This window comes from Xenopus laevis, chromosome 9_10S, assembly GCF_017654675.1.
Source record: "Xenopus laevis strain J_2021 chromosome 9_10S, Xenopus_laevis_v10.1, whole genome shotgun sequence".
NCBI lineage: Eukaryota > Metazoa > Chordata > Amphibia > Anura > Pipidae > Xenopus > Xenopus laevis.
The window spans coordinates 90,045,479-90,070,602 of NC_054388.1; the positions used below are offsets into that span (position 1 = coordinate 90,045,479).

At 39.3% G+C, this 25,124-nt stretch overlaps 1 protein-coding gene across 3 annotated transcripts in view; it reads left to right on the forward strand.

Annotated features, from left to right (window-relative positions):
• smg1.S (SMG1 phosphatidylinositol 3-kinase-related kinase S homeolog) overlaps window positions 1–25,124 on the forward strand; it is a 94,448-nt gene that overhangs the window by 39,935 nt on the left and 29,389 nt on the right. For all 3 annotated transcript variants that reach the window (XM_041577906.1, XM_041577905.1, XM_018239116.2), the window contains 15 exons: window positions 3,950–4,104; window positions 4,694–4,833; window positions 5,964–6,165; window positions 8,630–8,739; window positions 11,845–11,992; window positions 15,647–15,806; window positions 16,610–16,730; window positions 18,871–19,119; window positions 19,305–19,589; window positions 20,784–20,928; window positions 21,567–21,705; window positions 22,730–22,960; window positions 23,134–23,311; window positions 23,605–23,766; window positions 24,235–24,449. In XM_041577906.1, the coding sequence (XP_041433840.1) occupies window positions 3,950–4,104; window positions 4,694–4,833; window positions 5,964–6,165; window positions 8,630–8,739; window positions 11,845–11,992; window positions 15,647–15,806; window positions 16,610–16,730; window positions 18,871–19,119; window positions 19,305–19,589; window positions 20,784–20,928; window positions 21,567–21,705; window positions 22,730–22,960; window positions 23,134–23,311; window positions 23,605–23,766; window positions 24,235–24,449 (2,640 nt within the window). The remainder of the gene's footprint in view (window positions 1–3,949; window positions 4,105–4,693; window positions 4,834–5,963; window positions 6,166–8,629; window positions 8,740–11,844; window positions 11,993–15,646; window positions 15,807–16,609; window positions 16,731–18,870; window positions 19,120–19,304; window positions 19,590–20,783; window positions 20,929–21,566; window positions 21,706–22,729; window positions 22,961–23,133; window positions 23,312–23,604; window positions 23,767–24,234; window positions 24,450–25,124) is intronic.

Here is a 25,124-nt window from a genome sequence, read left to right on the forward strand (position 1 = left end):
AAAAACTAAAGTTTTTAGGTATGATTTTCGACACAAAGAATCAGAAAGTTTATCTGCCACAGGACAAGATAGAGAATATTTTAACGTTGGTACGACGTCTCGCCAAGACTCCGAACACTACCGCTCGGTTTGCCATGAGAGTACTGGGATCCATGGTGGCCACAATAGAAGCGGTTCCCTTTGCGCAGTTCCATCTCAGGGAATTACAATGGAACATTCTAACACAGTGGAACCGAACAAATCTGTCTCAGAGAATAGTTCTACTTCCCAAGACCAAGGTGTCATTGGCATGGTGGCTGAACTGCAACAACCTGTCCAAAGGGAGGAACCTTGCAGATCCCCAATGGCGGATCCTCACTACGGACGCCAGTCTAAGAGGCTGGGGGGCAGTGTTCGGCACACTCACAGCTCAGGGGATTTGGTCATCAGCAGAAACTCAACTGCCAATAAACATTCTAGAACTAAGAGCGGTGAGAAGGGCTCTCAGTTATTGGCAACAGATAATGAAGGGAATAGCCATCCGAGTTCAATCGGACAACGCGACAACGGTGGCTTACTTGAATCACCAAGGAGGTACTCGCAGTCGACAAGCACTCCAGGAAGTAAGCCAAATTCTGTCTTGGGCGGAAAAACACAATGCAACTCTATCCGCAATATACATTCCGGGCCTCGAAAATTGGGAAGCCGATTATCTGAGTCGACAGACATTGGACCCAGGAGAGTGGTCTCTAAAGCAAGAAGTGTTCACCTTGATCACAGAAAGATGGGGAATTCCGGACATAGATCTTATGGCGTCAAGAGCAAACAGGAAGGTACAACAATTCATGTCTCGTTGCCGGGATCCTCTAGCACTCGCAGTGGATTCCATGACGGCTCCATGGGAGTTCCAACTAGGCTACGCATTTCCCCCTCTTCCTCTGCTACCCAGGTTAATTCGAAGAATTCAAAGAGAAAATCACACAGTGATTCTAATAGCACCACACTGGCCTCGACGAGCATGGTTTTCCGATCTGATAAACCTGTCCAGAGAGGATCCATGGCCACTACCGAATCTACCAGATCTACTATCTCAAGGCCCCATAGTACATCCCAACTCGAAGATGCTCAATTTGACGGCATGGCTATTGAGACCCTAGTGCTGAAACGAAAGGGGTTTTCTTCAGAGGTAATAAAGACCATGATAGCAGCAAGGAAACCAGTCTCGTCGAAGACTTATTACAGAGTGTGGCGTTGTTTCAAAGATTGGTGTGTTCAAAAGGAATACCTTTTGAGGACTGTTCAATTCCTGGCATTTTAGAATTCCTTCAAGTTGGGTTGAATAAGGGACTGTCTCCGGCATCATTAAGATCCCAAGTATCAGCACTTTCGGTTCTGTTTCAAAGGAAGCTGGCAATTAATGCGGATATTCGAACATTCTTACAAGGAGCAACTCATATAGTTCCTCCATATAGAGATCCTCTTCCTCCGTGGGACCTGAATTTGGTGCTGTCGGCATTGCAGGGTCCTCCGTTTGAACCCTTGGCTTCCATTCCTATGGCGTGGCTTTCCTGGAAAGTGGCTTTTTTATTAGCTATTTCGTCAGCGCGCAGAGTATCCGAACTGAGTGCTCTATCATGTCAACCACCCTTCTTGACATTTCATCAGGATCGAGCGGTTCTACGCACCATTCCTTCATTTGTACCCAAGGTCATATCGGATTTTCATATCAACCAAGACATCACAGTACCATCGTTCTGTCCTCATCCTAAATCAGCTAAGGAGATTGCCTTGCATGCCTTAGATCCTGTAAGAGCCATTAAGTTTTATTTAGACAGAACCAAGGAATTTCGGAAATCATCTTCATTGTTCATCATTCATTCAGGAATACGCAAAGGTTTTCCGGCATCTAAAACGTCCATATCCCGATGGATAAGAGAAACTATTAGACGCGCCTATGTGGCCAGAGGAAAAACTCCTCCAACACTCATCAGAGCCCATTCAACGAGAGGTGTCAGCACTTCATGGGCCTTCAGGAATCACGCCTTAGCCGAACAAGTTTGCAGAGCCGCAACATGGTCCTCTATCCATTCATTTACAAAATTCTATAAATTTGAGGTCTTTGCGGCATCGGATGCACGCTTCGGGAGGAAGGTATTACAGGCCGCGGTAGTTTAAAGACTTCGGCCTCGCTTCCTCCCTCCCTATTAGTTGGGACAGCTTTGGTATGTCCCCATGGTCCCTGTGTCCTACAGATATCTGCAAGAGAAAAGGGGATTTTGTGTTACTCACCGTTAAATCCTTTTCTCTTCAGCAGTCTGTGGGACACAGGGCATCCCGCCCAGGAAGCGATTCCTCAGACTGTTATTCGCCATCAAGTGGTTGTTTGTATATAGTTATGGAGTTCTATTTCTTCTTGGTTAATTCAAAACTGAGCTCCCCTGCGGTGAGTGGGGGGTATAGCTTAAGGGGGCGGAGTCAGTTTTTTGTTCTAGTGTCCTGCCTCCTGAAGGTAGAAGCTAAACCCCATGGTCCCTGTGTCCCGCAGACTGCTGAAGAGAAAAGGATTTAACGGTGAGTAACACAAAATCCCCTTTTTTCACAACATTCAATTTTACTTGGTAAAGAAAAAAAATAACTTGCTTACTGGGGCGTTTCACACAACTTGTATTACGTTATGGAATGTCTTATTCTTAGCAACTTCAATTGGTCTTCAAATTTTTTTTTGATTTTTTTTAATTATTTGCCTATGTCTTCTGCCTGTTTTCAAATGGTGGCCAAATAAGATTACTTTGTGCTACTACAATTCTATTGTTAATGGTTACATTTTAATATTCTTGCTTTTATTCAGGCCCTCTTCTATTCTTATTCTAGTTTCTAACTGAAAACTATTTCATGGTCGCTGTGGTAAATTGGTCCCTAGCAACTAGATAACTACTAAAATACCAAACTGAAGAGCTGCTGAACAAAAAGCTGAATAATTTTGTCACAATAAAAAAAGACAAATTGCAGATTGTCTTAAAATATCACTATCTACATCCTACTAAAACCTTAGTGAGCTACTCCTTTAAGTCTCATTGCACCTGTTCCCCTTTAGACACATTAACCTGTCCGGCATACCAGGAGTTTCTTTTCATTTATGGCAGATTAAAATAAAGTAAAAATTAAAATAAAAATAGTTCTTCTAGAATATTCTGTTTCCTTCCATTGTTGACCTAAAGCATTTGTGTGCCCCCTTTCAAAAGTCTGTCAACATCTGAACTATCCTTTCCATTGTTGCTGCCCTTCATGTCAATTCATGTTAAATTATCCCAAAACTAGCATAGATATGGCATTGGATATTTGGTTGGGAAGTAGTAGGTATGTTAAGGGGTTGCTGTTTTCATGGATTTACTTGTTGAAGGAAAATTCAACCCTAAACTTAAAAAACCCCTACCCCCTACCCAACGTAGACCCCCCCCCCTCCAGCCTAAGTTTTACCCCGGGCAAATGCCCCTAACGTTTTACTTACCCCTCAGTGCAGATTCAAGCATCGGAGTTCACGGGCGCCATCTTCTTCTCTTCGGAAATCTTCAGAATGAGACCGGCGTGGCGGCGCATGCACAGTTGGAGCAGTTTTCTGTTTTGCGACAACTGCACATGTGGCGAAACTCGCAAAAATTGCCGAAGCGCCGGTCTCATTCCGAACATTACCGAAGCGGCTGAAGATGATGCAGTGAAGGGGTAAGTAAAACGTTGGGTGCATTTGCCCTGGGTAACACTTAGACTGGGGGAGAAGTGAGGGGGGCCTATGCTAGATTATTTTATCCATTTGCCTCCTCTTATGCCTCTATTACTGTTATGCATGAGCACTATGCACATAGTACAGCCACAATACAACTTATATTTTTCCTCCACAAAAGCATACCATTGTTATATCATGTGTCATTGTTATATCATGTGTATTATTTTAAAGAGATAATACTTGTTTTAGGGAACAGAGTTCGAGTTAACAGTGATGATGGTTGTTGAAGCTCTATGTGAACTGCAGTGCCCTGAAGCAATCCAAGGTCTAGCAGTGTGGGCGTCTGCTGTTGCTGGAAAAAGCCTTTCCTGGATCAGCTCTGTAGCTCTACATGCAGATGGAAGGTAAGAGTCTTTAAAAGATCACCAGCTGTGCAAAACAAAAGGTTTCTTTCAAATATGCCTCTGTGAGAGCAAAATCTGCTTGATGATGGACACCTTTACCAATACTGCAAGTAATATTTGTAAGGATATTGCCTGGGAGACCTTCAGTATATCACATTTATCAGTTAACTATGGTTTACTAAATATCTTGTATTATTTTTCTATTCACTCTAACATTTTAGTAGCCCAGAGGAAGGGCCTGAATGCAAAAATGTGCTCAGTATTGCTCTAAATGTAAATTTACTGAAAGCAGTTGTTGTCTGTCTGTTTTCAGGAGCTTTTAAGGCAGTCGATACATTATTCATAATATGGTAGTGATTATTGGCATTTTGGCACTGTGTAGTTTGCCTGATAAAAATGTGCCAGTCTGAATGCCCGAAATATCTGCAGCTGCCCTAAAGTTCAGGTTAAATCCTTCCGTTTATTAATTGAGAATGATATGTTTGGGTTATTGGAATAACTGTTTGATGTCATTAATAGTTGTCAAATCTATTGAGAATCAGTCAAGGGGACATGATAACATGATCTTCTTTACTTGTTATACTAATAGGTTTGAAAAGGCTGCTGTTGAGTATCAGGAACATTTGTGTGCAATGACCGGAGTAGACTGCAGTACCCCAGGATTTGATAAATCTGTTTTGAAGCTGGCAAATGCCACTGGCAACTCTGCAAGCCCAAAACATGCAAACGGTAAGTTTAATGCAATGCTTTCCTTTTCTAACCTAATTAAAGAAGCCTCTTCTAAATAGAGTAAATATCTATAGTCTGTTGGAACTTGGTTATTTTAAGTTCTTAATGGAAGAAACTAATAAATATTATTATCCGTTATAAAGACCGCTCACCGATTTTATACATCTTTTAGGAAGTTTCATTTCCTTTCAAATATAATTCAACAATGAAATACCATTGTCAGTTCTCAGATTATGTGTGTACATTAGTTGATCCATTACTCAGCAGCATCTGTTGAATTTTGGCAACAACTGTATAAATAATAACAGCTGCTTTTAATGTAACGCTGGGATCCTGCTCAGCAGGGACAAAGATAAGAAATGTTTCAACTAATGTATCAAAAAGACAGAAGGTAAACAATTATAATTTCTAGAAATAGAAAAACAATTAGAAATAAAATGTTATTGAAATTCTATTTACTCTGTCTTTATTATTCTATTGGTTCAATTGGTGAACAATCTGAAAAAGACTGAAGTGTTGGAAGGCAAACAACTCCTTTTGGGTTAAACCAAGGGTCAAATAAATTCGAAATGTATAGTATTGTGATATTTGGAGGTGTAGCATATTGAACAGAACTTGGTAACAGCTATGTCCCTAGCTTTCACATATTGATATGATTTCTCTGCCTTCATTAAGTTTTTAAAGGCAGCATTCAGAATATAGTGTAATGATGCCTTGTACACACCATAACATTACTTGGGTGTCTGTTGTGTCTTAGTATGTATTTGTGTGATTGTGTATAAATCTCTTAACCGTGTTTTCTGGAATCCATACACAGTGATTGTGAGGATAGTTCACTAGTTCTAAATACAGTCCCTCTGCTGTTAAATTCTGGCTGTAGTAAACCAGGTAATAGTTCAAATATCAAACCAGAGAGCTATACATTTAAATTAAATTATTTCTTTTAAAAAACACAGAAAAACATGTTGAAAAATGTTATGTTAAACCTCCAGTTTATGATTTTTATGGAATACATCAACACATATTCAAAATGTCTTGGAAAATGCTTTAATTAAGGCACTGATTTAAAAACCTTTGGCAGGACAGAAATATTTTAAATTTAAATTTGATTTTCTTGTTTCCTTCTGCAGGTGATGCCCGCAAGACTGTACTGACAAAGCCAAGTGACCCTGTACCTGAAGTTATTAATTTCTTGGGTAACAAAGCTTGTGAATGCTATGTTGCAATATCTGACTGGGCAGCAGTCCAGGAATGGCAAAACTCCATGCAGGATCTCAAAAAGGGACCATCTGGCATGTGTGTAAACCTAAAGGCAGACTTCAATTATATAAAGTGAGTCTAGTTTCTTGTTAGTGCACTGGGAAGATCCTTCTTTTACTTTAATTTCAGTATTTCACCTTCTCTGCATCTTTGTTTTCAAAGCAAAACTTACTCATACTCGTGTTCTTTAAAATGATAAAAATTTTCAAGGGACCAGTAACACCAAAAGTAAAAATACTACATTAATTTCTATCCTGTACAAGTAAACTTTTTGTTCTAAAGCAATATTGTGTTTACCGTTAAGTTTGTTGTCTGAACACTAGCAACTTCTGTGTGGGTACATTTTTAGCAGAGATTTGCAACTGGATGCCCATAAATTCCCATGAGCTGGATGTGGCCCTCAAAAGTTTCACTGTATGACATCACCAATTTTATTTAATTTAATCCAAGCCCTCAAACAAGATATATATATATATATATATATATATATATATATATATATATATATATATATATATATATATATATATATATATATATATATATATATATATATATATATATATATAAATAAAATATTTGGTCCACTACTTGTAATGAGTTGAAGGAAGGAGTGAAGTGAGTAAAGGAAAGGTTAAAACTAAGTAAGCTTTATCAGAAATACCTACAGTAAACCCTCAAAGTAATGCTGCTCGAAGTCCTCTGACAAAAGAAACACGGCATTTCTTTCACGTCTAGGGGGTAAAGGGTCCCGCCCATCAGGAGGAGGACACTGATGACATCAGAGCTGACAGCCCTCCCACTCTCCCTTTATCCTCTGTCATGCCTAGATTAGCATCAGCACCAGAGATGAGGCCGTGTCAGGCTCAACCTGTTCACTTGTGCTAGCCCCCCCTACGCGGACCGGTAACATTCAGCCCGAATGCACGGCAAGATCCTCTGGTGGCGGGCGCACCGGCAACAAGTTTCCCAGGGAGAGCCGAATGCACAGCATCAGCTCTCTCCCTACCGGACAGGTGAGAGACACCCCAGCGCTCCCACCTGCCTCTGCCAAGATGAACCGCTGGCGCAGGCGCATCTCTCTCGCGATCCGGTACTTGAGATGGGGGGAGGTACCTTCGCGCACTTAAGCGATCCCCTACACTCCTTCCGACGAGGAGGCAAGTGAAGGGGAAATGGTTTCCTCTTCTGATGCATCTGATTCCGGAGAAGAGGATGTGGCTGAAGCAGCCCCTGGGGTTGAGGGCCTCATAAGGGCAGTACTAGAGACCCTACGTATCCAGAAAGAGGATACAGCTTCTCCTTCAGGAAGGGACATTTGTTTCGGAACCAAAGTTTTCGCCACAACAAGGCCAATCCACCATCAAATACCCACTCAACCTTCAAGAGTCGACAAGCAGACCAGGTTTCAGGAAGCTGTCAGATCTCTGAGGTCCTCCACGTTTCCGAAGGGCCGATCGTGCATGGAGAGTCTTAGGTCTGATGGTTTCTTCCATGGAAGCGGTACCATTTGCCCAATTTTGACTCCGGCCGCTTCAGACAGCTGTACTGAAGCGGTGGAACAGGACATCGCTTCACCAGAGGATAGCCCTCCCGGCAGTAAGGAGGAAATCCTTGAACTGGTGGTTAGTCCCAAATTGTCCCAGCCGAGGAAGGAACTTCCAGGAACCGCAGACACAAGTCTCACAGGCTGGGGGCAACGTTCCAGGGCCTTCCACATCAACTCTGAGATCATTCTGCCTTCATTCTGTAACAAACCAGCCAATGACAAGGAAGCAAACCTGCATTGCTTGGATGTGGTCAGAGCTCTCAAGTCGTACGTCTCCCGCACAAGGGCCATCCTGAAGACGGACTCTTTGTACCTTCAGGGGCTCGAAAAAGGGAGGGCTTTCGGTTCTGATGTCATCAGTGTCCTCCTGATGGGCAGGACCCTTTACCCCCACGGTCCCTGTGTCCCCCTTTCAACTGGAGAGAAAATAATTTAACGGTAAGTACATAAATTTCCTTTTCTTTTCTTCTGTTGTGTATACATGGGCTTCTGTATCAGATTTCCTGTTTTCAGCATAAACCTCCAGGGCTAGGGCTTGAGCATGCTCAGTTTGCTCCTCTCCCACCCTGCTGTAATCTGAGCCCTGAGCTAGGAGTCAGGGAGAGACTCAGGCAGGACCTGATGTCATACCAAGCTAATATGACAGCTGCTATCCTAAACAAACTGCTTCTAGAGCTGTTTACTCGGGTACGGTAAAGCATTCTGCAGAATACCGTAAATAGTCTTATAGCTTGCACTATTGCGGCTATATTGGCAATAAACTATCTGTAGCTTTCCTTTTCCTGTGTTAGCCTCATTAATTGTCAAATTAAAATGTCAGGAGAAAGCATTTTTCTAATGTTGAAGACATCATCCACTCCAGATATGCCTCTTTTTGTCAAGTGTCAACATCATATATAATGTACATTTGTAAAGCACTTTGTAGACACAAGTGTGTTTAAGACTTTACTGTATATTCTGTTTTCAATTTTAGCTTTCTTTCCACAGATCTCTTAGCAGCTTTGAGAGTGGGGAATTACATGCATGTACAGAACAACTTGAATTGCTGCCTGGTGAAAATCTCAATCTTCTGAGTGGAGGAGCAAAAGAGAAAATGGGTACATTTTATTTTCACACACAGTGTTGTTGGGCTGTTCAGACTGTGACATAAATTAGAGTTTTATTCCACTCTTTTCGTAAAGTGGCATTACACTGTCCCATCTTTCTAGGGCAACATTGCTTCAATTGACATTGCTATATATGCTGGCAAGAACTGATTTCTGCAGTTAATGCCCAATGGTCATATATGTTCATTTATGCAAAGGACGTTTTTCAGTTTTTACAGGTGCTATAAATTTATGCTGTTCTTTAATTCATATCTTGTGCTGTTTGTTAGCCATGGATGTGGGCTGGCATAGATAGCTACCAGGTGGTATGGTGTTTAAGTGGAGAGTAAGATACAATAATCTATTTTTTTTTTTTTTTCTTTTTTTTAAATTTAGGTAGCTTTTATTGAATAGATTCTGAAGCATAAATTGACACGTTTGATATTGTGCATCATACATTAGTTTTACATATAGAGGGATAACAGTTTGACATAATCTGCACGTTCATATCAGAGGCGTTCATACATTTATTTTGTTAATAACAATTTACAAATATATGGCTATCCTGCAAACAGTACTTCTAAGTACCTAGCTCAGTGAATTAAGTAATGTTAGTTAGACATTATTAAGCTGAACCTGGGGGTTTTTAGCAAGCCTTTTATCCCAAATTTTGTGAAATTTATTTATACAGCCTCTTTTGAGGTAAATTATACGTTCCAGGTTATACGTATGTTTCCTTTACTGTGTTTATCCATATTTGGGTCTCGGGGGGGGTTCTATTTTTCCAATTTTGCATTATTAGTTTTTAGCCAAGAAGACAAATATTCTGTTATATTGATTGGGAACTACGCGGCCCAGTATGTTAAGTAGATAGGTCTTAGGTGTTCTAGGTAGAGTGATTCACTTATCAATAGGGTTTAATAAAATTACATTCCCAGAACACGTGCACCAATGTACGCCTTTCCACAGTGCGTCGATTACATACTTCTGATATAGCATCTTCATCAGATGCAGTCTAGTTGGGGTTAGATATGCCCTATGCAAAACATACAGTTGGACCATTCTCTGTCTATAGCACACTGAGACTACCTGGGGGGATTCCATAGCTTCCTGCCATAAAAAAACATATCAGGAAAGGACACCCCTGCATTGGCCTTAGATCGCATTAGAGTTTCCAGTATCTAGAGTTAGTCCATATCACTAAGTTTGGTATTGATTTGTGTAAATATAGCTTTTGGGATCCATACAGGGGCTTGTTGCAGCGTACAGAGTAGCTTTGGAAGTATTAACATTTTGGCCAGGTGCACCCGTCCCAATGGGAGTGTGATCCAGGCACTCACTTTTACCTGAAGCCAATCTAGCAAAGACTTAATTTTTACAAAACCAGTTAATGGTAGTACTGTAACAATGCCCAGATATACCATTCTCAATACTATTTTATATGGAAATGAAGACAGATTTTCAGAGGGACTTGGAGGGTCTAAAAGAAGGGCCATAGATTTCGAGTTGTGCATGATCAGACCAGAGTTCTGTCCAAACCTGTGTAGTAGTTCTTGTACCTTAGTGATAGTTTTCCCTCTGTCCCCTACATATAACAGTGTATCATCCACATACATCTGAATACACTCCTCCGAGGGGCCTAGTTTGAAACCCACTATGTCTGCATGTGCTCTGACGTGTTTTGCCAAGGGTTCCATGGCCAGTGCAAACAATTGAGGGGAATTGGACAGCCCTAGTACACCCTAGTGGAAATAGGTCAGGAAGTTTGCCATTAATTCTTATAGAGGCTCTAGGGGCTTTGTTTAGTAACACTACCATATTCATGAATTTATTATCTATTCCAAACTTTTCCAATGCTAGCCACAGATATGTCCACTCAACCGTATTGAATGCCTTAGCGGTATCTAAGGCTATAACTGTATGTTGACCAGGGTTATCATGAGCATGTTACATAGTTAAATTGGGTGGAAAAAAGACAAAGTCCATCAAGTTCAACCCCTCCAAATGAAAACCCAGCATCCATACACACACCCTTCCCTACTTTTAATTAAATTCTGTATACCTATACCTATACTAACTATAGAGCTTAGTATCACAATAGCATTTGATATTATGTGCCAGATTAACATATAAACGTCTGATGTTAAACGCTGTAGATTTGCCTGGCATGAATCCTGTTTGGTCTTCATGTACTAGGTTTAAAATAACTTGTCCCAGTCTTGTCGCTAACACCTTGGCCAGAATTTTGATGTCTGCCGTCCGCAGAGAGATGGGTCTATAGGCATCGCATTGTCTTGGGTCCTTGCCTGGTTTGGCTACTAGTACTATGGTGGTATTATACTGGGAAGGTGGTAAGGAACCCATTACCATAGCTTTGTTAAAAAGTGTTATTAACTGGGGGACTAGTACTTTATGGAATCTTTGGTAGATTTCCATGGGGAAGGCCATCTTTGCCTGATGCTTTATGGGAGGGAAACAGTTCAATTTCTGATATATCTTGTGCTAAGGAGGAATTTAGTTCTTGTGAGAGCTGAGGAAGCTGGACTTCATTCAGGAATTGTGTGATTTCCTGTGTAATATTTTTTTTTTAAATTTTTATACAAACTATTTAAAGTCTCTTTAATTTGACTAGTTTGTGTGGTTATTTGACATTGCATGTCAAATACAGTAGTTAAGATATTATGGGTGGGTTTTAGAAAGATGAGCTAATAACTTGCCTGCTCATTCACTGTGCTAAAAACATTTTGCGCTATTGAACAGACCTCTTTCGGCTATTTGTTGTAAGAGAGTATTGTATGCAATAGCATACAATTTGTTTCAAAATGTCTTTATTATATATGATAAATGTGACCTCTGACTTATATGAATATATATAAGGTAAACCACTGTCTTTGTAAATGTTTTGATTCCATATTTTACTGTGGAGGGAATATAAGAAGTACATATTATATTTGCAGATACTTGTAACCCTAATCGTATTTGTTTTGAGCTTCAGGCCCTGGTGTTGCCTGTGGTAATTAGTGAGTTTTATAGCTCCCTATGTTAAACTGTGATAGTTCTTACAAACCTGTTTTTTTTTTTTTTTTTTAAGTGTTCTAATTTTGTTGATTTTTACAGATATGAAAAAGCTGCTCCCTAACATGCTCAGCCCTGACCCAAGAGAACTTCAGAAGTGTATTGAAATTCAGCTGCTCAGAAGCTCAGTGAGTTTTAGCTTGGCTGTAGGTGAACAAGAGCAAGAACAAAAGTGGCAGGCCACAGCCGAGTAAGTCAGCAACAGCATTATGATTATCCTACTTTAGAAAACCTTGTTTTCTTTCTCTACAGTACTCTGCATATTTGTGTTCTGCAATGCTGGATAAAGTGTTTTTTTTCTGTTTTTTCCCTTTATCATCTAAAACATTTTACCTGGTATTTTATAGTCCTATTTATAAAAGATACACTTCTCAGACCAGAGCAATGAACATAAAACATGATACTTCATATACAAATAGGTCACACGAACTTAAAAGTTACGGCATTCGCAGATGATATTTTTCTATTCCTTGGGCGACCCAAAACAGACGTGCCTGTATTATTAAACATCATACAAAGATTCGGGAACATAGCTGGATTCCAAATAAATCTACATAAATCGGAAGCACTTCAACTACAAAAAATCATATAAAATACCTAGGGATCAAAATCCCTTCACATCATAAACATCTATATACGCTGAACATAAGGAAAACAATAGATGAAATACAACAAGAAACACAACAATGGAAACATCTTAACCTTACCTTCCTGGGTAGAATACATTTAATAAAAATGATCATATTCCCAAAGCTCCTATACCCAATACAAATGCTACCTTACTACATCAAACCCACGGATGTCAAACGAATTAACAATATATTCCGAACCTTTATCTGGAACAGGAAACGCTCTAGGATCAGCTTGTTCAAACTGGAACAACCTAAAGCTCAAGGGGGAGTTAATCTCCCTAATATTAAAGAATATAACACCGCAGCACTACTGAGATATGCAGGAAACTGGCTCCTCCATAGAGATCAATACGCAATACCTTCCCTAGATCAATACTTAAGCAAAGACTACTCTCTTAATTACCTATTACACGCTTCACCTACTGAAACCCCCCCAGACCTACGTGACAATCCTCTGTTCGCAGACACATACAAAGCATGGCACACAACTAGGAAAAAACAGGGTCTATCACCATACATATCCCCATATTTATCCTGGATAGGAAACAAACAATTTCCCATTGGCATACGTAACCCCATACTTTTGCAGTGGCGTGACAATGGTCTCTCTACCCTCAAAGATTTAATAACAGATGACCGATCTCCAATTACTCAACTACAACTTACAGAGAAATTTCCATTTACCACACAACATGTATTCCTGAGACTACAACTCGTTCACTTTGCATCCCACACTGTATCCCAACTGACAGATAAAGATAAGGAAGACCCACTGTACAAATTATGGAACAACTTAACGATCAAACAATCAACATCACATATATATCAGACGATCCGTACAATAATAGACATAGAAGACGAAGAAAACCTGCACTTTAAATGGACCGCAGATATCCCAGACATAACGCAAATAGATATTCTAAATCATCATATAAAAATGACACTACTCCCAGCGAGCAGATATCAAGAGATGACTCTCCAAATACTACATAACTCTTATCTTACCCCACTTAGAAGACATAAAATGGGAAATCTCTCCTCCGACAACTGCCTACGCTGCCGCTCACCAAGAGCTGACTTACTACACAACCTTTGGTCATGTTCTAAACTACAACCCTTTTGGCAGGAAGTAATCATATATGGTGGACAGATGATCGGGAAACCTATCCAATTGCGAATTGATTGGGCATTATTCAGTCATACCACTTTCTATGCCCAACTATCAAAACCTGAAAAAAACCTAATAGGTAGACTGGCTGCTGCAGCTAGGAAAACAATCTTACAACAGTGGTTGACTACAGATTCCCCATCTATATCGATAGTCAAACAAAAACTACACCACCTATTCCATATGGATTGGTTGGAAGCAATAACCAGAAAAGAACACAACACAACTAAATTTTTTCACACCTGGATATCATACATAACATCACTCCCACAACACACTAGGTATCTCACGGTTTATACATTTAGACAAACAACCTGGTATGCTGAGGAGTCGCTCAGAGAACACCCACTTGTGATGGAGGCATCCCAATATCTCGATAACTGGCACCGTGAACAAGGAGAACTAGTTTTTGCACCCCCCAGGAGTCATCAGATAAACAGACTACTGACGTTATGTCCATTGAGTCCCGTATGATACCTTGTACTACATTTAGAGCTGTATGTTTTGTAAATATTGTTGGAAAAAAAAAAAAACATTCTCGCAATCTGTTCAACTTAGATAAACACTTGTTCTCACTATATATATAACTACAAAAAGTGACCGTATGTTATATGTGTTATAAACGAATAAAAACAAGTTGGAAAAAAAAAAAAAACATGATACTTCATGTCACATACTTAGAGACAACCATTAGGAACACAAAATCCGCAACTAGCATCTGCACAAAATATTTTCCTTCCTTGCCAGTGTTTAACCATTAATAGTAACTCTTAGTTATTAAAAAACGGTGTTAAAAAAAGTTTTTCATTGGTGAGTGATTATCAATAGAACTATGGAGCAAAAGAACTGATAAGATGCACTACCTTTCGGAAATTGTTACCACAGCCAGGGTCTTCCGAGGCCATTGTGTTGACCCTGGAAGATATTTTTGAATGTGCAGTAAAGATATTTTTGAATGTGCAGTAAACTCTTGGGGGCACATTTACCTAGCTCAAGTGAAGGATTAGAATGAAAAATACTTCAAATTTCGAAGTATTTTTTTGGCTACTTCGAATCGAACGATTCGAACTCAAAATCGTTCGACTATTCGACCATTTGATAGTCGAAGTACTGTCTCTTTAAAAAAAAACTTCGACCACCTACTTCGCCACCTAAAACCTACCGAGCACCAATGTTAGCCTATGGGGACCTTCCCCATAGGCTTTCTAAGTAATTTCTGATCGAAGGGATTAAAATCCTTTGAATCGTTTGATTCGAAGAATTTAATCGTTGATTGAACGATTTTTCATTTGATCGTTCGGTCGAACGAATGCGGTAAATCCTTTGACTTCGATATTAACGATTCCCTGACCTTGTGGAATAGCTTATTGACCCTGTTTAGGTACCTAGGTAAGGTGTACGCCTCTACCTAATAACGTTTTTTTCATTTGCTACCCGTGACACTTGCCATTGACTTTTGATTTATATGCACATGAATGGTTTTGGGACACGCAGTTCCAGGGGGCTGCCATTCAGGTTAATAATAGGCAGTAACAGGTGTTTCTCCAGCGTCTGAAAAAGCCTAATGTGCCTTTAGCGTTACCATTTGGCATTAAGTTCAAAAAAAGCTTCTTCTTATAAATACTGACCATTGATATCTAAAAACAACACCAAGGTACCACTTCTTCCCCCCACCCCCACTCCTCAATGCATTTTTCTGGATAATTACATTTGGTGAAATGATATACAGAACATTTTTGTGACATTGTATAATTGCTTTATGTATTCACACACACACACACACACACACACACACACGCGCACACACACACGCGCTTTTATAGTTCTTGGTTTTAATCCTAGACCTAGGACTATGTGTGCATTAGCCTGTGCTCTAGAGAAGAAGATTTGACTTTTTTTCCAGTCAAGCATCCTACTAAGGTCCAAAATTTGCTTATAACAGTTACTTTGATGTTTCAGTCTTTCTGACATTTCTAGAGTAACGAAGTCCGTAATAATTGTCATTTGTTCCCTATGAAACCTAATGTATGTTTATTCTTTACAGAAACCTGTCAAAATACTTAAAGCAAACAGCTAGAATTGCTATGGGACCTTTGCGACTTTCCACACTGACCATTTCTCAGTACCTGCCAATGTTGGGAACGCTTCAGCTCTACTGTTCTTGTGCTCTTGAGAGTACAATGTCCAATAAACTTTTATCTGAGGTATAATATCCACTTGTATATACTGCATTTAATATCTTTAATGTAGGGATGCACCAAATCCTTGGTGAAATCTTTGGCCGAATACCGAACCGAATCCTAATTTGCATATGGCATAAAAGGAAAAAGTGGAAACAATTGTTCTTTTGTGACGAGAAGAATTTCCCTAACCGCCCCTAATTTACATATGCAAATTCGGATTTGGTTCAGCCAGGCACAATGATTCGGCCAGATCCTGGATTTGGTGTATCCCTACCTTAATGTCAAATTGGTGTCATTGCCTGGAATACACTGACCCAGCTCTTGTGTCAAATGTTTCTTGGCTAATACTGTACACAATACTGTATGGAAAATGTAATTGAAAAATGAAGTTGGAAGCAACACTTTATTTAACATTAGCTTTATGTATTTTTAAAAAAATGAAGTGCACATTTAGGATAAAATTAATTTTGCCTCCAAATACAAAATGTACCCATTGCTGCTGTGTTCTATTATATATTATGTTTTTGAAACTGTGAAAGACATGATGTTTTTATTGGAGGTTTTTGAAATGTATTACATTTACCAATTAATCCATATACATATTTTATAATGCAAAAAAAAAATATTTTCAATGCAAAAAGTCATAGCCTCTGTTTAGTCTGCAGTTTATATATACAAATCTCATGCTTTTGTCTAATGAAGCTTCTTTAAAGCTCAGTCAGTAAAGCATGCCCTGCTGGATGAATCAATGTGTTGTATTATTTAGAGCTTAAGGAAAAACTACAAAACATGTTGAATGTGATCTTTTCATGCTTTATTCACAGGATTGTCTGATACCTCTCTTTAGCGAAGCATTGCGTTTATGTAAACAACATGATGTCAGACCGTGGATACATGCTCTAAGATATACGGTCTTCCAAAACACTTTAACGGATAAATTGAAAGGTATTTTGTTTAACACACTTGTAACAGAATCTCTTTGGTACAAATTAGTCCACAAGCCTCCTGTTGGACAGCCTTATGTTTAAAATTAGTCAAGATGGGAAAAATACATGGCATTTAAGAGAGAAAGATTATGTTCAGGATGAAATATCAAAGAGGTGTGGCACAAGTCAAGTAAATCCATAGAATCGAGTAACTGGGTTCATGACTAGAAGCAGTTTAGAAGTGGTAAAGTGTGGTTCTTACTGAACAGGAATGAGATAGATAACTGAACATTGGTTATAGCCAGGAGTTGGCTTTTGTTAAATTAAAAAAATAAAAATAAAAAAACAATCCATATCCAATCTTCTCAAGTCTTTCATTGTCCTGTAGATTGCTTGGAGAAAACTTGTGTTCTGCCTTGTCGTGAGGGAATTCCCTAGACTATTTTGCAGTGTTAACTTTTATTTGCAACTTCTATGGCAATTGAAGACTGGATTCACTCTGGATCTTTAGCCATGTTTTGATATATAAGTTGGGGTTGGGGGGAGATGTGGCACATCCTCCTCAGCTGCTAGTCTCCTCCTAAAATATTCATTGAAATTGTCTGTTTTAGTACCAGGATTATCTTAAGAGACCTTAATGTATCCGTGCATGGCCTCTAAGTGCTGTTATGATAAGTAACAAAACTCTGCCGAGGGAAGCAATATAGCGCTGCTGTTTGGTATGCTATGAAATGGTGTTTAATATTCAGATTTTATGGCTTTTATTTTTATTTAGGACATTAAAGGACCAGTAACATAAAAAAAAATGTTTAAAAATTCGTTAGTGCGCAACGAAAAATAAACACAAAGACAAATGAAACTTTTAAAAAGCAAAGCCTTTATTAAGAAATAACTTACAGAAAATCCACTTCCTGTCCTCTTCAGAAACGGTGAAAAGGCTACCATCCACACTGCAGCAATTGATTTCTCCTTCCTGGCTATTCACTGATAGGCATCCTCCTCCTGGCGTCCAGCAGCAGCTGTGTCTCTCCTTCCCCATGGATCGGCTTCCCTCATTCGCTCTCCTCACCTTCCTCTCTGTCTTCCCTCCTCCCCTACTCAAAGATAGAGATGCGGCAAAGACAGCAGCAGCAGCTGCGGGGGCACAGAGTGGGTAGTAATTTAGGAGTCGGTGTGAGCGGAGGCAGGGGACGGAGCTCTAAGAAGCAGACAGTGCAGTGTAAAATACTTGTCTGTTCATTGTATTATGCCAATGCTTTATTCGCTAAATATCCGACTGCAACTTCTGTTTTCCCATCCGGAGTCTTTTCAGAGCAAACTTCAATGGCCTCATTGTGCAGCTCGGAGTCCCTCTGTTCAGCCTTGGTGCAGTTCTGCTTAGTGGGGTCGCCGGCGCACATCAGGGAGGAGAGGTTCTGCTCAAAGGGCGAGCAGTGCATATTGAACGAGGCAGCATCGAGCCCATAGCTGGAGGGGTGCATGGCCGGGCTCTGGGGCTGCTCCCATTGCTGAATAAACCATGCGCCGCTGACCCCGCTGGGAACGTTCCGCTCGGGCTGTTCCCATAGCCGCTGTGCTGGGGACTGGAGGCAAAGGCGCATGAAGTTTGCTCTGAAAAGACTCCGGATGGGAAAACAGAAGTTGCAGTCGGATATTTAGCGAATAAAGCATTGGCATAATACAATGGACAGACAAGTATTTTACACTGCACTGTCTGCTTTCCCCTGCCTCCGCTCACACCGACTCCTAAATTACTACCCACTCTGTGCCCCGCGGCTGCTGCTGCTGTCTTTGCCGCATCTCTATCTCGGGGAGGAGGGAAGACAGAGAGAAAGGTGAGGAGAGCGGAGGAGGGAAGCCGATGCACGGAGAAGGAGAGACACTGCTGCTGGACGTCGCGAGGAGGATGCCTGTCAGTGAGTAGCCAGGGAGGAGAAATCAATTGCTCCAGTGTGGATGGTCGCCGTTTCTGAAGAGGACAGGAAGTGGATCTTCTGTAAGTTATTTCTTAATAAAGGCTTTGCTTTTTAAAAGTTTCATTTGTCTTGGTGTTTATTTTTCGTTGTGCACTAACAAATTTTTAAACATTTTTTTTTAGATGTTACTGGTCCTTTAACCACACATTTTCCAAGGTTAATTAAAAAAATCTCCTTTTACAGATCAGACGGTGTCAGTGAAGAGCCATCTTATGGAGCTGGGCTTAACAGCAGCAAAATGTTCCCGCAAACGAGGCAATATTACTCTTGCTACAAGATTGCTAGCACAGTGCAGTTACATACAACTTGCTCAGGTCACTAATGCACAAGATTTAGTAAACCATTTTAAAAAGCTTTCTATAAAGGGGCAAATGGATGAGAAGTGGGGGCCTGAGTTGGACATTGAGAAAACCAAACTTCTGTATGTTGCAGGTCAGTATGAAATATTGCCACAGAAAAATGACTTCTTGTTTAAATAAACAAATGGTAATCTCTATGACACTGGTCCTTATGAGGATCGCTTCTAAAGCAAGCATAAAAGAAAAGAGAAAAGCATTGTTCAGCTGAACACATTTCACATTTTTACTTGGTTCCACTTTTGTATATCTCTTTCTTAGGCCAATCTGCCCACGCCATGGAAATGCTGAGCTCCTGTGCCATTTCATTCTGCAAATCTGCAAAGGCAGAATATGCAGTGGCCAAATCTATCCTTACCCTTGCAAAATGGATCCAAGCAGAGTGGAAAGAAATATCAGGGCAGATGAAGCAAGTATACAGAGCACGGCAGCAAGCAAATGTTTCTGGTCTGCCTACACTTGGAAAAAATATATATACACTGATTGACTTGCCACCTGTAAATGCTATGGAAGAGGAATACCCACAAATTGAGAGTGAGTCCACAGGTGAGTGACTTTTGTGTTTGTTTCTATAAATCCGAATGCTAGATTGAACTGCACTTTCCATCATACGTCAAATCCGTGTTCGCATATAAATTGTTTAAAATAAAATTTAAAAAAAGTTCCAGTATTCCTGTTACAACAGGATTTAGTCGGACACATTTTTCCAAAAATAACTATTTTTTCTATTGATAGCTGCCTAAATGTCTAGGCCCAGCTTAATAAGGAACACTGGCAATTGGCTTGCATTTAAGAAAACATACGAAGCTATACATAATACATTTTTATATTTTTAAATTATCCATTAACTTTTTTTCCCCCTTTCCAGCAATCTGTCTCTATACATGAATTTTTTATGGAAAGTTAGCTTTCATACATATTGTATATTGTAATAGAGTTAACGATCTTCAACTCAGACACAAAAGGGCACATTAACTTTTGAAAGAATTTTCTGCATATTTTATATAAAATGAAATCTTTGAAAGCATAATGTGCCAAAATACAGGTATGGGACCTGTTATCCAGAATGCTCTGGACCTGGGGTTTTCCGGATAATGGATCTTTCCGTAATTTGGATGTTCATACCTTAAGTCTAATAGAAAATCATGGAAACATTAAATAAACCCAATTGGCTGATTCTGCTTCCAATAAGGATTAATAATATCTTAGTTTGGTTCAAGTACAAGCTGTTTTATTATTGCAGAAAAAAAAAGGAAATCATTTTTAAAAATTTGGATTATTCAGATAAAATGGAGCCTATGGGAGATGGTCATTCTGTAAATCAGAGCTTTCTGGATAATGGGTTTCCGAATAACTGATCCCATACTTGTGCTTTGAGAATTTGCCAGTGCATTTTCCCTGTAAAATAGTAGTGGGGAAAACATGCTATCATACATGATTTTTAGTCAATATATCCCAAGGTCTTCATGTTTATGGAGGCTGTTGAGAGGACAACAATGAAGAGTAACTGACAGAAACCATGCTGATGATTTATCAGATCATATTTGAGTTCTTTTGTGAGATGAAGCTGGTATTCAATTTTTATTTTCACCTGTTGTGTTGGGTTAGGAATAAAAAATGAATAAAAGTAACTTCAAATAAATGAAAGGAATATAGGTGAATCGTGTGAGTTTAATTCTTCAAAAAAAAAAAAAATGTTTCATGGTTTACACCATATGTGATTGTCTGACTTTACAATAGTGAGCATTGGAGTGGGAGAGCCAGACTTCATCATGGGGAAACTCTACCACCTGTCGTCCGTACAAGCACCTGAAGTTGCCAAGTCTTGGGCTGCATTGGCTAGCTGGGCATACAGATGGGGAAGAAAGGTGGTTGATAATGCTAGGTAAGTATTTTGGATAAAAGATGGCGTTCAGGTTTTTTAGGCTGCGTTACAGTAAGCAGTAGCATGTATCGATTAGGGCTAGCTCACACTGAGCATTTTCTCCACTGGATGCCGTGCTTCTCTTTGCACACTGTTGTTGAGGTGGAAGGGAGCAGATCTGCTCTTGAGCTAGCAACCAAATTGCTGCAGTGCACTGTTATCAGTAAACTTCCACCATAATGCCATCTTAATCTCTCTCTCTTTGATGACCCTCTGGGTTTCAAAATCACTCTCCCTCGAATGTTTGTTTTTTTTTTGAAAACTGTACTAATTAGTGATAGGGATGCACCGAATCCAGGATTCGGTTCGGGATTCAATCTTTTTCAGTAGGTTTCCGATGTGGCCGAATCCAATTGCCTGGCCGAACCAAATCTGAAATCTAACAATCATGTGACTGTCGTATACAAACAAGGAAGTTAATGTTTTAACCGTGCACCTAACGTTGGTTTTCTTGAACTCTTCCTTACCCTAATTTACATAAGCAAATTCGGATTTGGTTTGCTATTTGCTATTTTGCGATTCAGAGCCAATCTCGAATCCATCATGAAAGATTTGGCCAAATAAAACTCCCTCAACGCTAAATACTTTTTATGTTTTAGTCAAGGGGAAGGTGTTAAATTGTTACAGCGGGAGAAATCAGAAGTGCAGACCCTCCTTCCAGACAATGTCTCTGAAGAGGACAAAGAGAAAATCTTTGGGATCCTAGGACAAGCTATGTGCCGACCAGCTGGAATCCAGGCAGGTTTCATGTACCACTGATTGTGCTTGTTGCAAGTGATTTTTTTTACTTTCTATACAGTATATAGAGTAATATTTTTAAAAAAAAATCCACAATGTTTTTAAGTTCTTTGCTCTGCCCCTGCTTTGGTAACATGCAGGAAATATTAATAATCTTAGGGCTACTTAAAACTAATACACCTTTTTATGAAATTAATGTTTTAACCCATAATTTGACCATTTGTCAGAAGGATGTTCCCAGTATGTAAATAACCAGCATTTAATTATCTTTACCCTAAAAACCTTTGACTGCAGTCCTAACAATCTTTATTGGACCTTTTTGCCCTGGTTATACATTTAAACAGATACGTAATCCATATCATTGATGTCCAGCAACAGGGCTTTCCATTGCTGTGTATCTTTGACTTTAGTTCTAGTTATCCAGTGACCCAGAATGTAGTTGATGTCCATGTTTACATCATATGTTGCTGTTTAAATATTTGCACTGCTGTAAATCACATTTTAAGCCATTTCATATTGCTGTAATGTATTTGGACTTTAATTACATTATCATTTCTGTACCATGAATGTCTCAATGTTTCTTTTACAGAGCTGAATCAATATTACCCCTGTCCCTCTTTACAATAGCAAATGCATCTCCTTACAGTAATCAGATTTGTGGGTAGATGTAAGGGGTGGCAAGGAAAGCAGCAAAACTCACACATTTTCTGCTCCAATGTTTGTTTTATTCTTGGGCATGAGCTAAATTAAGGCAAAATATGGACATAATTGTTGTGGGAGAAAAAAAGTAAATTAGTTTCTTGAAATTATCTGAGGCACTTCCCATTGACTTTTATAGCAATTCTGCAGCTTTTTAACTTTTACTCGAGTTTTTTCATGCACATGTTGTGACTATTCATAGTTTTCAGCAATATTGTCTGGTATGTTCACTTTCATATTTTTCTGAAACACAACAAAGCTCAATATTGATTCTTTATAAATCTGTTAAACTAATATCTATGACATGCTATCATTGGCTATGTAGGATGAAGACATCTCTCTTCAAATAACTGAAAATGAAGACAATGATGAGAACAACATGGAGGATGTAATTTGGAGGCAGTTGCTGGCATGTTGCCCCTGGCTGGCAGATCTGGAGGATAAGGCTTCTGAAGGGCTCATTAAGCTGTGGAAGAAAGTTGTGGATAGAATCTTCAGCCTGTATAAACTGTCCTGCAGTGCTTATTTCACCTTCTTAAAACTAAATGCTGGCAAGGTAACTAGAAACTTTTTTTTGTGTAAGAAAATGTATGTAATGCAGTCTTCACCACTTGTGAGGTTATTGTGAGCTATATTGCTCTGTGTGATCACTATATTAATAAATAATGTCGCTGTGTACATATACCAGCAAAATGATGAATCAGGATTAATAGTCTGTAAACTCTGAAGGTGTCCCTTGATGAAGATGACCCCCGCCTGCATTTAAACATCCCATCCAAGCAGAGCACAGATGATGTGATTGTGATGGCAACATTAAGGCTGCTGAGACTGCTTGTAAAACATGCTGGAGAGCTTCGGCAATATCTTGAGCAAGGCCTGGAGACCACACCCACAGCGCCATGGAGAGGTACATGAGAACCAATAGTGTTTTCTTGGCGTATCACTAATTTGTACAGAGGACACGTTGAATATTATTTTTTATGAGTTAACTTGTCCTTGATTTACTTTGTAAACATTCATATTCTGACTAGTGTTACTTTTATATAGACATCCTGTAAAATATATTCTTAGTGGGGACAAGCCAGTTACCTTATAGATTATAGGGAATGTTATTAATTGGTAAATACTCTGTTTATAGTACAACGAAGTGTAATCAAATATACTTGGTACAACATCTTCATTGTAATTTCCAATTTCTAGGTATAATTCCTCAGCTCTTCTCTCGACTCAATCATCCCGAAGTCTATGTTCGTCAGAGCATCTGCAACTTACTATGCCGCGTAGCACACGACTCTCCACATCTCATCCTTTACCCAGCCATAGTTGGCAGCATTTCACTGAGTAATGATTCACAATCCTCCGGTTAGTACCACAAGCAAATTAATTGGTGGGTGTATTAACTCCTTTTTAAATTTAGTTTGACAAAATCTGCTAGTTATTTTATGGCTATAAGGAAATTGTCAGAACCTGTGCGCTCTTTTTAATTTAAGATGCAATGTTGACCTAGACAAGTACTGCTTTCGATAAAGTAGTTTTATTTTAAGGCTAATATTGCAATCACTATATTATGGGTTCTTTTGTAACTGTAAACACAAGAAATACAGTCCCATACAAGCACTAAAACTGCTTGTATGAGAATGGTATGCTATGGTAGTTTATGCAGTATTACAGTTTCCACATAAGTAAACACTTTTTTAATAAGTTCTTTTCAGAGTTTTGCTGGACATTGCTGGAGTATAAATATAGTCTATGAAACTTGCAAAGCAGCTCATTGGATCATTTGTAATTTGTTTGTTTAGTAATTTTTAAGATTATATCTGGTTACCACAGGAACCAAGCTCTCTGCTGCCATCCCCACATTGCTGGGAAACATCCAAGATGATGAGCTGATGGAGGTAGAAGTTGATGGAGGAAGCCCTCCTGCCTCACAAGAAAGTAAAGATGAGCTCAAGAATGCCCTTAATGAAGATCAGGCTATGATGCAGGACTGCTACAGCAAAATTGTTGATAAATTATCCTCTGCCAACCCCACCATGGTGTTACAAGTCAGTATATAAAACTACTTGTGGACTTCAACACTTTTCACTTTTCTTTACTATATTTTATATTGGTTATTATTGTGGGTTTTATCTGTTTCCGAAGCCTGTTTCTTAGTCAGCCCATAAATCCACACATCTGATGATGAGCCGTAATTTATAATCTGATAATATGGGTGCAATATTTTTTGAACATTGAGCCTTACCTGGATGTAAGGGGTACAACTTTCTGTATTATTTCAGCCACTATATCACTATTATAACTATGGATGCACCGAATCCACTATTTTGGATTCGGCCGAACCCCTGAATCCTTTGCTAAAGATTTGGCTGAGAACCGAATCCGAACCCTAATTTGCATATGCAAATTAGGGGTGGGAAGGGGAAACCATTTTTTACTTCCTTATTTTCTGAAAAAAAGTCACACGATTTCCCTCTCCACCCCTAATTTGCATATGCAAATTCGGGTTCGGCTAGGCAGAAGGATTCGGCCGAATCCTGGATTCGGTGCATCCCTAATTATAACGCTGTGACTGAGTGAGCTATACAGTTCTGCAGCCAAAGAAAGCTGCTAATATCAAGAACTGACAAAGGTACCTGCTAATACCTTTTAAACAGTTCCAAATTAAAAGTCAAATTGCAAAATTATAAAAAAAAAGCAAGTTTGTTTTACTTGATATGAAT